The 13,208-nt window shown below is 57.3% G+C and overlaps 1 protein-coding gene across 1 annotated transcript; it reads right to left on the minus strand.

Moving 5' to 3' along the window:
* Positions 1 to 1,192: 1,192 nt before the first annotated feature.
* On the minus strand, positions 1,193 to 12,374 carry LOC144948638 (patched domain-containing protein 1-like). Its single transcript, XM_078878258.1, has 4 exons — positions 10,726 to 12,374; positions 4,976 to 5,178; positions 3,091 to 3,351; positions 1,193 to 2,696 (listed from the first exon to the last, which is right to left on the minus strand). Exons 1-4 carry the CDS (start codon positions 11,885 to 11,887, stop codon positions 1,284 to 1,286), a joined length of 3,039 nt encoding a protein of 1,012 aa, XP_078734384.1. The 5' UTR covers positions 11,888 to 12,374; the 3' UTR covers positions 1,193 to 1,283.
* Between the last annotated feature and the right edge of the window lie 834 nt (positions 12,375 to 13,208).

Genomic DNA, 13,208 nt, shown 5'->3' on the forward strand with positions numbered 1-13,208 from the left:
ACACACACACATACACAAACAATACAGAGTTTCCCCGTATAGCCTTAACAGACTGTAGGGGCAAGTGCTGTTAGCGAGCACCTATGAAGGCCGGAACGGTGCATGAGGGGGTGGGTGGCCGGCACCACGCCCGACCGCCTTTGTCTCCCCAGTGGCGATGTTTACACACCATACCAGGTACTCATGTGAGGCTGAGTCGACCTAGGGGAGACCCCGGACTGGTTCAGATAATTATCGTCACTGGTGTTGGCCGTGAGCGGGAATCGAACCCGGGTCTCCGGATTCATAGCGCAGCGCACTAACCACTATAGTACCGCTCCCCACATACACACACATACACATACGCACACACGTCGTCGTACACCCGGGGAGACAACCCACTTGCTGTACTGCCATCCCATGGCCACCTCGCAGCAATAGCCCAGCGGGTTTAGCGATTTTATTTTTTAAAACACGGATCCCTGCGTGATCCGCCAACCCCTTGCTTCTCCAGGTGCACACGCCCCACCTAAGGTCACCCACACCGAGACTCCAAGGCAGACGCGGTTAGGGGTTTGCGACCTGAGAGGTGGGAGAACTTGGATATCCATTCCAACTCGGGTCCCTTCCCTTGATGTTCCCAAACCACGTCGCCTTCTGTACCCAGCGGCGGACCCGGTTACTACAAAGTCGCTCGTAAGTTACGATCGGATCACGATCGAGTCACGACTGCTTGCACCCTGGGCTTAATTTCCACGCCCGGCTCGCCACATCAATCGTACCTCTCGCGATGGGTTGTGGCTCCTGGTCACGTGGGTCACCCACCGTAGCCCACATAGCGAAGGATACTCGGTGAGCAATTAAGCCCTGCTCCTGAATTTAGCTCCTGCCCGAGGGTACCAGCGTGCGGAGCGAAACGTCGGACGCCGCGCCGAACGATGCGGGCGCCACAAATTCGGCGTGCTCATCGGAGAGCGCTGTACCCTCGCTCCCTTCCAAGAGGTGCTGGCCGGCATGGAAGAGTAGGCCAAAACACCCTTTGTCGAGTGGCTCTCCGAAGCTCCGTCCAAGTGGGGCTCCTTCCATTTTGCCAGGTATCGACGCTAGCGAGCAATTTCAGGGCCTGCACCTTTTACCTTTTACCTTTGCCTGGCGCCGTAGCCAGGCTATTTGGCAGCCACGTGGCCCTCCGCGCTCGGTGCGGCGACCCCCGCCTGGAGGGGCACCCCGGAGGGGCTGCCGCCTCTCCCCCGGCCCTCCTCCGGCCCGCCGCCTGCACGGCGCCAGCTCCCCGGCGCGGTCACCTACACGGACGTCGCTTGGTCCACCGCGCCGTCGGCGGCGCCGCCGGCGGCAGCCCCCGCGGCATCGCCCTCTTCCGCCTCCCCGTCGGCCGCCCGTCGCCGCTTCACCGCCTTGGAGGGCGGGCAGATGGTGAGGAACACGGGCAGGAAGACGAGGCAGTGGACCGCGGAGAGCACGGACGCGAGGCCCAGGCACCGGGCCACGGTCCGGGCCAGGTTGGAGGGCGCGGCCGCCAGCGCGGCGACGGCGGCGCAGAACCAGAGGCACGCGTGGAGCAGCGGCGCCGCGTGGGCGTCGAGGGCCGCCGCGGTCCAGTGGGCCCGGCTCTTGCCGCGGCCCATGGCGAAGGTGGCCACGAGGGGCGCGCAGGCGTGGGCGCCGTAGCACAGCGAGTAGACGAGGCACAGCGCGGCGGCACAGTCGAGCTGCGCGCCCACCAGGCCCAGCGAGCCCAGCACGCCGAACTGGACGGAGGCGGCGCAGAGGGCCACCCAGGCGTGGGCCGGCGCGGCCCCCGGCGGCGCCAGCCCCGCCGACAGGAAGAGGGCGAGGGCGGCCGCGAGGGCGGCGGCGTGCGCGGGGGCGCCCACCCAGAGGGCGTATCGCTCGAGGAAGGCGAAGGCCGGGTTGTGGATGGTGAACTTGACGCGCGAGGTGAGCGACAGCTTGCGCAGGGCCTCGAGGAGGCCGTCGATCTCCTCGCGCGTGTTCTCGTTCGTCTTGGCCACCATGAAGACGCGCGAGGCGGCGATGCGCCGCTCGCCCGGCGGGCCCGCGAGCACCACGTCGTCGGCGAAGTGTGCGAACTCGCGGCGGCGCAGGAACGAGGCGCACAGCGTCGACACGAAGAGGTCGCGGGGCAGCGCGCTCGTGCCGTTGGCGGCACGCAGGTAGCGCGTGTACTGCTCGAGCCACGAGACGGTGATGAAGCGCCGGGTGATGTCCAGCAGGTCCTCCTGCACGCTCGCGTTCCAGTAGGCCACCGGCTCGTAGATGTAGAATCCGATGACGGGGCTGTAGTCGCTGAAGAAGCGGTCCTGCACCGCCCGGTAGCGCGCCGTGGCGGAGCGCGTGGCCACCAGGTGCGTGAGGTCGGAGGCCTCCCTCAGCTGGAGGCAGCCCATGAAGGAGAAGGAGGCGTAGATGAGGTAGAGCAGCACCACGAAGGGCTTCACGTACGTGCCGCTGATCCACGGGCCGTAGCGGTCGCGCATGAAACGGCGGGGGGACGCGTCCGGCGGGTGCGGGCCGGACGTTGTGGCGGCGGCGGTGGTGGTGGTGGCGGCGGCGGTGGAGGCGGTGTTGGTGGTGTTGGTGGTGTTGGTGGTGTTGTTGGCAGCGGTGGAGCAGGGCGGCTCCTTGGAGCTGATGAGGTCCGGTTGCTCGCAGATGTGGCGTGGCGGCTTGAGGTCCTGCGAGCCACGCGGTGTCACGTCGGACACTCGCCCGTCCACTCCGCTCGACCACCCAACCACTCGCAAATCCATTCACTCACTCACTCATTCACCCATTTACTCATCCATCTACTCACCCACTAGCCCATTCACCCCACTCACCCATCCACCCATCGACTCAATCATCCACCTACCCACCCACTCATTCACCCTGATCACTCACCCTGCCCTTTCATCCATTCGGTCACCCACCCATATACAGCACTCGCGCACTTAACCACTCACCAAGGCCAAATATCCTCTCGCAAGCTCCACCCATCTCACCTTCTACATCTTACCTGCATCCATCCATGTCACCTCCATCTCACCTTCTACATCTCACCTGCATCCATCCATGTCACCTCCATCTCACCTGTGCCGTGCTCTCCACGCCACCGCAAGCGGCAGCGGCGACTGCCGCCGCGGTCGCCACCCTCTCTCCTCCGGCCACAACCACGGCGGTGGCCGCCGCTGCTGCCGCCACCGTGGCCGTGGTGGTGGTGGCCGACGGCACGGGCCAGCACCTCGGGGGCAGGGCGCGCACCTTGCCGGCCAGAGCCACGCAGGCGCCCAGGAAGGTGACGCAGGCGCAGTAGCTGAGCGCAGTGGCCGTGCAGGCGCATCGACAGAAAACCTGCAGCGACATCGACAACAACAACATCAACACCTACATCAACACCGACACCTACATCAACACCTACATCAACACCTACATCAACATCAACACCTACATCAACAACAACACCGACACCTACATCAACAACAACACCGACACCTACATCAACAACATCAACACCTACATCACCAACATCAACACCTACATCAACACCTACATCAACAACAACAGCGACACCTACATCAACAACATCAACATCTACATCAACACCTATATCTAAAACGCCAACACCTACATCAACATCAACACCTACATCATCAACAACAACACCCAGATCAACACCATCAACACCAACACCGACATCAACAACAACACCTACATCAACACCTACAACACCAACACCTACATCAACAACAACTACAACATCGACAACTACAACAACAACAAAGGGGTCGTTTTTAAATATTTGAGTCGTCGTCCGTCCGTCCGTTCATGCGAATTGAATCTCTCGCAACCGCTGCTCAGGAACCACGGACCGAGCCGGAAGCCTGTGGGCATCCGGCGCTCCCATCGGTTGCTCTGCGGTCCTCTATTTATTAAGATGCTTTCCACCGATTAGTGGCGAGTGTTTAATGCTACATGTGGGGGGAGACCGGAGGCGCCCGACAAAAACCTACGCACGTGCGAGGGGGCAACGCTCTATCCCATCAGACAGATGGGTCCACAATTTGCTGTACTGCATACTGAGGGCGAGCCCAGGGTTACACAATCTCGTAATCGGAATATTTATTCATATTGGAGGAATCAGATGAGCTCTAAAGCTCTTTTTCACACATCTGTGCGGCGATTCACAAACCCTCGCTGCTACTGCCTGCTGGATTGCAGGTCACGTGCGTAGACAACAACAAAAACAGAAGCCAGCAATCGCCACTTTAGTGCCGGTGAGGTCCACCAACAGCGCTTGTGCCAGGCTAGGTGGATTTTGAGGCCACGTGCAGTGTCGCAGGCTCGCTGCTGGCAGCAGATCATAAGACAGACCAAGGTGCCATGGGTTGACTGCTGTGCCAGGCTCTGTGCAGGAGTCACGGGACAAACCCAGGTGCCATGGGTTGACTGCTCTGCCAGGCTAGGTGCAGGAAGTCACGGGACAAACTCAGGTGCCATGGGTTGACTGCTGTGCCAGGCTAGGTGCAAGAAGTCACGGGACAAACCCAGGTGCCATGGGTTGACTGCTGTGCCAGGCTAGGTGCAGGATGCCACGGGACAAACCCAGGTGCCATGGGTTGACTGCTGTGCCAGGCTAGGTGCCGGAAGTCACGGGACAAACCCAGGTGCCATGGGTTGACTGCTGTGCCAGGCTAGGTGCAGGAGGTGACATGACAGACCCAGGTGCCATGGGTTGACTGCTGAGCCAGGCTAGGTGCAGGACGCCACGGGACAAACCCAGGTGCCATGGGTTGACTGCTGTGCCAGGCTAGGTGCAAGAAGTCACGGGACAAACCCAGGTGTCACGTGGGTTTGACTGCCTGGGGAGTCTTGGCATGGCCACCACCACCGCCACCTGGACGGGCGCTGCTCTCACCTGCACGGCGCTGCGCTCACCTGCACGGCGCTGCGCTCACCTGCACGGCGCTGCGCTCACCTGCACGGCGCGCGTGTTGGTGAGCGGCGAGGCGCCCAGCGCCAGCGTGACGATCTGCAGCGCGGTGAGCATCGTGTGCGGCAGGAGCGCGCGCGCGAACGTCGCCGCCAGGCGTTCCTCCTCTCGCGCGGGGGGGCCCCGCACCCCCCAGCCCAGCCGCCGCCACGTCCATAACAGCTCCGTGGCGCCGTGCGAGCCGTGGCCTGAGATTGAGGTGGGGGGTGGGGCACGGAGTGGGGAGGGGCGGGGGGGGCATGAGGGGGCGGGGGGGGGGATACCGCGGAAGATTTCGAGGGAGTTGGAGATATGAGGGGGGAGGAAGGGCAGTGTTGAGGATTGGGAGGTGAGTGTGTTGGAGGATTTTTTTTATTGGGGGAGGAGGCTCCTGGTCAAGAGGAGAGTTGGGATTTGTGGGGGGCGATTGGTGAAGGAGGGCGGGGCAAGGTTGGTGAGGGGTGAGAGCGTTCTATGATTTTGAGGGGCAGATGGAGAGTTTATTGGGAGTTGGGGATTGGGGTGGATGTATGGGGTGGGGGAGCGGCTTGTGTTGGTGAGAGGTGAGAAGGGCGAGCGGATGGGGTGGAGGTGGTGAGGGGAGGAGGAAGAGGCGAGAGAGAGGGAGACACATAGTGAGAAGCAGCTGGAACGTAGTAGGCTTCTGGCAGTCCAGCAAGTGGCATCGTGTGCCCATCTGTGCAGCGTGATGGATTTTCTACTTAGTCTCCAGTTGTCCTGCCACTGGAAGCCATCAACACGTTATTTAACGTGGAATTGGCCAAACATCGCAATGCAACACCCTCCTGCAAGAGCATCTTCAGACTTAAGGTGTGTGTGTGTGTACTTGTACCAGTACATGTATCTGTGTGTGTGTCTTTTGGAGGTGCTCGCTAACAACACGTGCCCTAAAAGTATGCTAAGGCTATACCGGAGATGTTACTGGTAGGAACCTCCTGGTTACACCAGCCCACAGGGGATTATTGTGTCCGTCCGTCCGTCGTGCATCAAAAAATGGGAGGGGTGGGGCTGGTTGGAGAGGGGAGGGTGAGGAGGGGCTGGGTGGGGAGGGGCTGGGTGGGGAGGGGCTGGGTGGGGAGGGTAGGGTGGGGCTGGGTGGGGGTGGAAGGGGTGGGGCTGGGTGGGGAGGGGCTGGTCACCCCGTGGTGCCCTTATAAAACTCAACGTTTAACCTACTCACGCCGGCTTGTGCCCGCCCTCACAGTCGGCCATATTTGCGGAATACACCACGCCGCCGTTGACCCTGGCCATTGACCGAGCAACCCAACGTTCCTACCAGCTCGGTAGTGTAGTGGTTAGCGCGCTGCGCTATGAACCCGGCGACCCGGGTTCGATTCCCGCTCACGGCCAAACCCAGTGACGATTATCTGATCCGGTACTGGGCCTCCCCTAGGTCGACTCAGCCTCAAATGAGTACCTGGTGCGATGTATAAGCATAGCCACTGGGGAGACAAAGGCGGCCGGGCATGGTGCTGGCCACCCACCCCCTCGTGTGCCGTTCTGGCCTTCATAGGTGCTCGCTAACAGCACTTGCTCTTACAGTCTGTTAAGGCTATATGGGGGATCTTTGTCTTGTGTATATCTATCTATATCTGTATCGTTTCACCGGTTATCCGTTCATCGAACGCGATAGGCGAGTAAATTGAACATTCGCGTTTCTAAATATCACGCCTGCTTCATTTATAAAATGTCATCACAGCCAGAGTGTGGGTGGTGTGGGGTGGGGGGGATTCGTGGGTGGTGGGGGGCGGGGCTGATTAGTGGGTGGGGGGTGCAGCTGAGACGGATGCACTTATTCACGGTTACAACTCTGGGGCTCCAGAATATCTGGGGGGCCGAGGTGGCGAGATGTTAACTCCCTCTCCTGGTGTGCAGGAGGTCGTGGGTTCGATCCCGATCCTGACGCCTGCTGCTGTATATTTTGATATTCTTAGGTTTTTTTCGGTAAAGTCACGTAGGTAAAACGTCGTGATTTTTATTTTATTTTACTTTTATTAATTTTAATTTTTTACCTACGTGACTTTACCGAAAAAACCTACGAATATGAATGCTTGCAGTCACGAAAGCTTCAAATCTAGAATTAATGTATATTTCTAGTTTGCGTGTCTCTCTCTCTCATCATCATCACGGTGGCTAGGAGATGTTGACGACCTCGCCTGGTATGCAGGAGGTCGTGGGTTCGATCCCGATCCCGACCCTGACGCCTGCTGCTGTATATTTGAGGTCTGCGTGTCTCTCTCTCTCTCTCCTCGTGGTCGCGTGGATTGTTCCCCATGCCCCTCCGCAGTGGTCAAATACGCACGTGCGTATTTGACCACTGCTGTAAACGTCCACGTGATAAGCCACTTGGTTGAGCTATGATTTGTGATAACCAGCTCGCTTCTGAACAAAGAACTGCATAGTTAAGTGGGCCTTACCTGCTAAAATAAAAAAAAATAGTTTAGTATATAATCCCAGGGGGTGGTGCCGAGAGGAGGCGTGTTCAGGCGGTTGTAGGTCGCTATCAAGTTGTCCACCTGAGTTCGATTCAATTCCCAGGCAGGGCGAACATCCGTGGCGAGTGATATCTGAGCGTATCCCTGCCCCCATTGGGTGAGGTATGGTCAAGAAACCCCTTCAACCCCTCCATGAGCAACGTTGCGCAGAGGCATTCATCCAGCAGTGGAATGACAAGTCCGTAATATATATTTTTAAAAACGATAAACCAACCTTTTTTCAAAAGATGGTTTAAAACTCACTGGACGCTTCCACCGGGTAAGCAAATGTTGTTGCTCTTCTTGGTTCTTTCGGTAAAGTCACGTAGAATGGAAATAATAAAAGAATACAAATAAAACATAATAAAATAATTATCACGACGTCGTGAGAATTATTTTATTATGTTTAAATTTTATTATTTATTATTTTTATTATTTTATTATTTCCATTTTACGTGACTTTACCGAAAGAACCAAGAAGATAAATCCCTGCAGTCACGAAAGCTTTAAATCGAAATGTTGTTGCTGTTGTTATCAAATGCAGTGTTTGTGTGTCTGTGTGTCTGTGCGTCTCGATGCGTGTACAGCTTAGTTCACACCGGTTTGTGAAGGGTTGCACGAGGAATGTTTATATTTGGTATCTGGGGATTTTCCAAAGTCAATTAATTAACTGTAACGTTCATCCCTGTAATTATTTTGTTCTAAATTTATTTCATTTTTACCTAAGTCCCCGGGGTGGAAATTGCGCGATTCCGTGTTTAATATTCATGAGATTTTACGCAAATTAATGCGGACACAACACCACTCGCCTACTCAATCACCCACACGCACATCAATCCTCTTTACCCATTCACCCACCCTCAGGCAAACACTCACCCATCCACTAACTCACACATCCACCCCACTTGCTCACCCACTCATTTACTCACCAACTCACTCAATGATCCACTCACTCGCCTACTCACCCATCAACTCACCTTTCCACCCACTCGCCCATCCACACAATCTCCCATTCATACACAATTCCACTCACTCATTCACCCATCCACTCACTCACCCATCCACTCACTCACCCACCCACTCACTCATCCACTCACTCACTCACCCATCCACTCACTCACCTCACCTCACCCATCCACACACTCACCCATCCACTCACTCACCCATCCACTCACTCACTCACCCACTCAATCACTCACTCACCCACCCATCCACTCACTCACTCACCTCACCCATCCACTCACTCACCCATCCACTCACTCACCCATCCACTCACTCACCCATCCACTCACTCACCCATCCACTCACTCACTCACTCACCCATCCACTCACTCACCCACTCAATCACTCACTCACTCACCCACCCATCCACTCACTCACTCACCTCATCCATCCACTCACTCACTCACTCACCCATCCACTCACTCAACCACCCATCCACTCACTCACTCACCTCACCCATCCACTCACTCACTCACTCACCCATCCACTCACTCACTCACCCATCCACTCACTCAACCACCCATCCACTCACTCACTCACCTCACCCATCCACTCACTCACTCACTCACCCATCCACTCACTCACTCACCCATCCACTCACTCAACCACCCATCCACTCACTCACTCACTCACCTCACCCATCCACTCACTCACTCACTCACCCATCCACTCACTCACTCACCCATCCACTCACTCAACCACCCATCCACTCACTCACTCACCTCACCCATCCACTCACTCACTCACTCACCCATCCACTCACTCACTCACCCACTCAGCCACACGCCCACCCCAGGCTCCGTGAGCCACGACTCGCGTCTGAATGTTTCATGGTCTAATTACGCGATGTGAGAGCGAGGCTTTTGCGTTATTCCGCTCACATCTCTGCGCTATTAATGTCCACTGTGAGTAATGAACCACCGCGGTGCTTGGTGGATCCCTGCGTGCACACAGCGCGTGTGTGTGAGTGGATTCTAAACTCAATTCATTGGCCGTGCGTAGTGCCATTCGCGAGATCGGTATCTATGTCCGTGTTGGAATAATCATAATAATAATGCCAATTATCCACAAAAGCATCGGTGAGTCTCAATACTCAGTTTCAAGAGGGGCATGCTCCATTGGAAATGTCTGGCCAATTTTTTTTTCACTTTTCCCATACGGCCCAGGGTGGAAATAACACGATCCAGTGTTTTAATATTCAAGCGATTTTACCCAAATGAATGCGAACAACCCCACTCTGCCTCCTAACTCACCCACCCACACACACATCGACCCTCTCACCCACACAACCCTCCCATCACCCACTCAAACGCTCACCCATCTGCTCACTCACACATCCACCCTTTCACCCACACATCCACCCTCTCACCCCGTCACTAATTCACACTGCTTGCTCCCTCCCTACCTCCCTATCGGTGGCGAGTGATGTCTGAACCAAACCTGCCCCCCCCGCCTCTTCACCGACCGAAGTGGTGAAGTATAGTCAAACAATCTCCACGACCGACACATCGTCCATCCAGCAGTGGATTGGCAAGGGGCTGACTGCCCTTGTTAGGAAATCACCGGAGCATATCCGCATCGCTTACAGCGTGCGTGCGTATGTACGTCGAACTTCTTTCGCACCGTACGTAGCCAACCGTGCTGATCATCTGGTGATGCTGCTTCGGCAGTGATGGCCATGCACAATGAGCAACGAACGATCTCAACGCGTGCGTCAACAACACTGTGATCGGGGGCTTCAAAAGAACAAAATACTTTTAAGCGACGTTTCGGGCAATGGCCCTTCGACGTCATAGCGAGCACATTGTAGCGTTCAGTTCGCAGAGAGAGAGCGAGAGAGAGATTTGTTCAACTCGCTTCTGGACGGAACGTCGCCTGCAGTGACGTCGCCAGAGTGCTGCGGGTGTCAATTAAAAGTTAGTTTCGTCACGACGGAGGCTTCTCGAAACGCATGGTCAATCCACTGCTGGATGAAGGCCTCACCGTCGGTAATGGGGGGGGGGTCATGGGGGGGGTCATGGGGGGGGGGTCATAGGGGGGGGGGGCGAGATGACACAAATCTGGCCAGATCATTACGGGGTGGTGGCCTAACCAGAACAAAATAATAATTATGAATCCTCATAACCATCATCACGTTTAGGTGTCCATATAGCAGCGGCAATTTACTAAAACCGCGTCGCACGCAGTGTCGTCGACTGCGATGCCATCAGCAAAAATTAATCACGGATTGTGAGTTCGTCGCCGGTGTTTCTACTTTACCCAGCGCCACGAGGGGGATGATGATGAGCGTGGAGTTGTAGGGAGTCCCGGCGAGAGTCATGACTCCAGCCGTAGCCAGCGTGGTCAGAGCGATGCTCACAAACCCAGCGAACAGCAGCAGCCCGAAACACAGATCTTCCGAGCGCGTCCTGCCTCTGCTGTTCTTCAATGCCGCCCACCACCCTCCACATCCTCCTCCTCCACATCCTCCTCCTCCACATCCTCCTCCTCCACCACCTCCTCCTCCACCTCTTCCCACCATCGTCGCCGTCGCCACCACCAGCAGCGGGCCGACCACCATGGCCAGAGCGAATCCGCCGGCGAGATTCGGTGCGGCCACGACTCCGCTCTGGTAGAAGTCGGTCTGAAGAGACGACGAGGTGAAAGGGAAGAGCGCCAAGTCGTGCGCGTGCCTGTGTCGAGCGCTCTCCACGGCCGTCATGAATTCCCTCTCCCAGAGCTCGGAGGCCGCGTGAGCCGAGTCCAGGTAGTAGGTGATCTGCAGGGCCCGCGCGGAGAGCACGCGGTCGGTCTGGAAGAGGGTCACTCCGCCCAGCTGATGTCCGATGTAGACCTCCTGATTGTCACGCAGTCGCGCTTTGGGGTAGCGGATGATGATGGAGGAGCGGCGGCGTGACGCGTCGCTAGCGCTGCTGCTGCTGCTGCCATTGCCTCCTCCTCGTCTTCTTCCAAGTCCGCCCATGAGTTCCACGATGGCATCCTGGACACATTCGCGGTCCCAGTCGATCGAGCAGACGTCCCAGAAGGTGCAGTTGCGTCCCACGGGCATGGTGACCAGAGCCGAGTGCAGGGAGATGAGTGCGAGACGTCGACCCTCGTCCAGCACGTTGCCTCCTCCGCGCGCCACCGCGATGAGCCGCGTGTATCGACCCGGCGTGTGCAGCTCCGAGTAGAGCCGCTGGCGAGATCGTTCCAGCGGGAACAGCTCGTCCGCCAGGGCCCCCTCCAGCTTGGCGAGGCTGTGAGCGGGCGCGAACAGAGCCTCAGCTTTGCTCTCGACAGAGACGCGGCTCAGGGCGGCGCCGAGCAGAGCGGCGAGCAGAGCGGGCGCCACGAGGAACGGCGCCGGGTGGCCGGCCACGAGGAGTCCGAGGCGGTAGAGGCACCGCTGCAGAACGGCGTGCAGCAGAGCGCCCAGCATCGTGCGGGAAGGACGAGGTGGGGTCGAGGGTGAGTGACGATGCTCGCTATACACGGCACGTGCCCCCCCCCCCCAACAGTCTGTTGAGGCTATTTTTATACGGGGGCGGAGGGGGGATCTTTGTATTTTGGTGGTGACGGTGGCGAGGGTCGTGATGGTGAGGGTGGTATTGGACGTGAGGATGGTGGTGGTGGTGGAGAGGATAGAGGTGGTGAGGATAGTGGTGGTGATGAGGGCAGTGGTGGTTGAGAGTGGTATTGGAGGTGAGGATGGTGTTTGTGACGGTGGTGGTGGAGAGGATAGAGGTGGTGGGGGTAGTGGTGGTTGAGAGTGGTGATAACGGTGGTGAAAGGCAGAAGTGGTGGTGAAGGTGGAGGTAAGGGTAGCAGAGGGTGGAGGTGAAGGAGGAGAAGGATGAGGGTGCAGATAACGATGGTGGAGGAAGAGATGGATGGCGATGATGTTAAGGGTGCTGATGATGGTGGTGCTGGAGGGATGGCGATGATGAATAGGCGAAGACGAATTGGATTCTGCTGATGACGATGGTGAAGTATAAGGGTAATGATGACACTGCTGCTGCTGATGATGATAATTATTGTAGAATAAAAAAATTCCTAAGATTATGGCAAATATGATATTGGGACTTCAGCGCTGAACCGACGACTGCCACTGCTGCTAATGATGATGAAGTGTGATGATGACGCGGCTGCTTCTGCTGAAGATAGTCGTAATAATCACGAAGATAATGTGAACGATACTGCAGCGCTCCGTCCCAACACTGCAGCTGCTACTGCTGATTCTGCTTACTCCGCCGATTTTCTCACTTGTGATGTGAATGATGATGATGATAATACAATACTCCTGCCGCCGATGGTGGTGATGATTATTCTGTTGCTGATGCTGCTGCTGATGCTGCTGCTGCTGATGCTGCTGATGCTGCTGCTGCTGATGCTGCTGCTGCTGCTGATGCTGCTGCTGCTGATGCTGCTGCTGCTGATGCTGCTGCTGCTGATGCTGCTGCTGCTGATGCTGCTTCTGTTGCTGTTGCGAGCGCTCAGCCCTTCCCTCCCCATTGCCCACCGGCTCTGCCAGCTGTGTGCCTCTTGCTCCATGCGGCAGCCTCGAGGCGAGCGGAAAGCGAGCAGCAGGGATGGACGGGGAGGGGGAGGCGGTGGGGGAGACGGGGAAGTCGGTGGGAGGTCGGTGGGGGAGAGGGGTTGAGTAAGGTGGAGGGAGGGAGGTAGGGAGGGAGGAGGATGAGCGAGGGAGGGTGGAGGATGAGGGAGGGAGGGTGGAGGATGAGGGAGGGAGGGAGGGGGGA

Source organism: Lampetra fluviatilis, chromosome 50, assembly GCF_964198595.1.
Source record: "Lampetra fluviatilis chromosome 50, kcLamFluv1.1, whole genome shotgun sequence".
Classification (NCBI taxonomy): Eukaryota; Metazoa; Chordata; class Hyperoartia; order Petromyzontiformes; family Petromyzontidae; genus Lampetra; species Lampetra fluviatilis.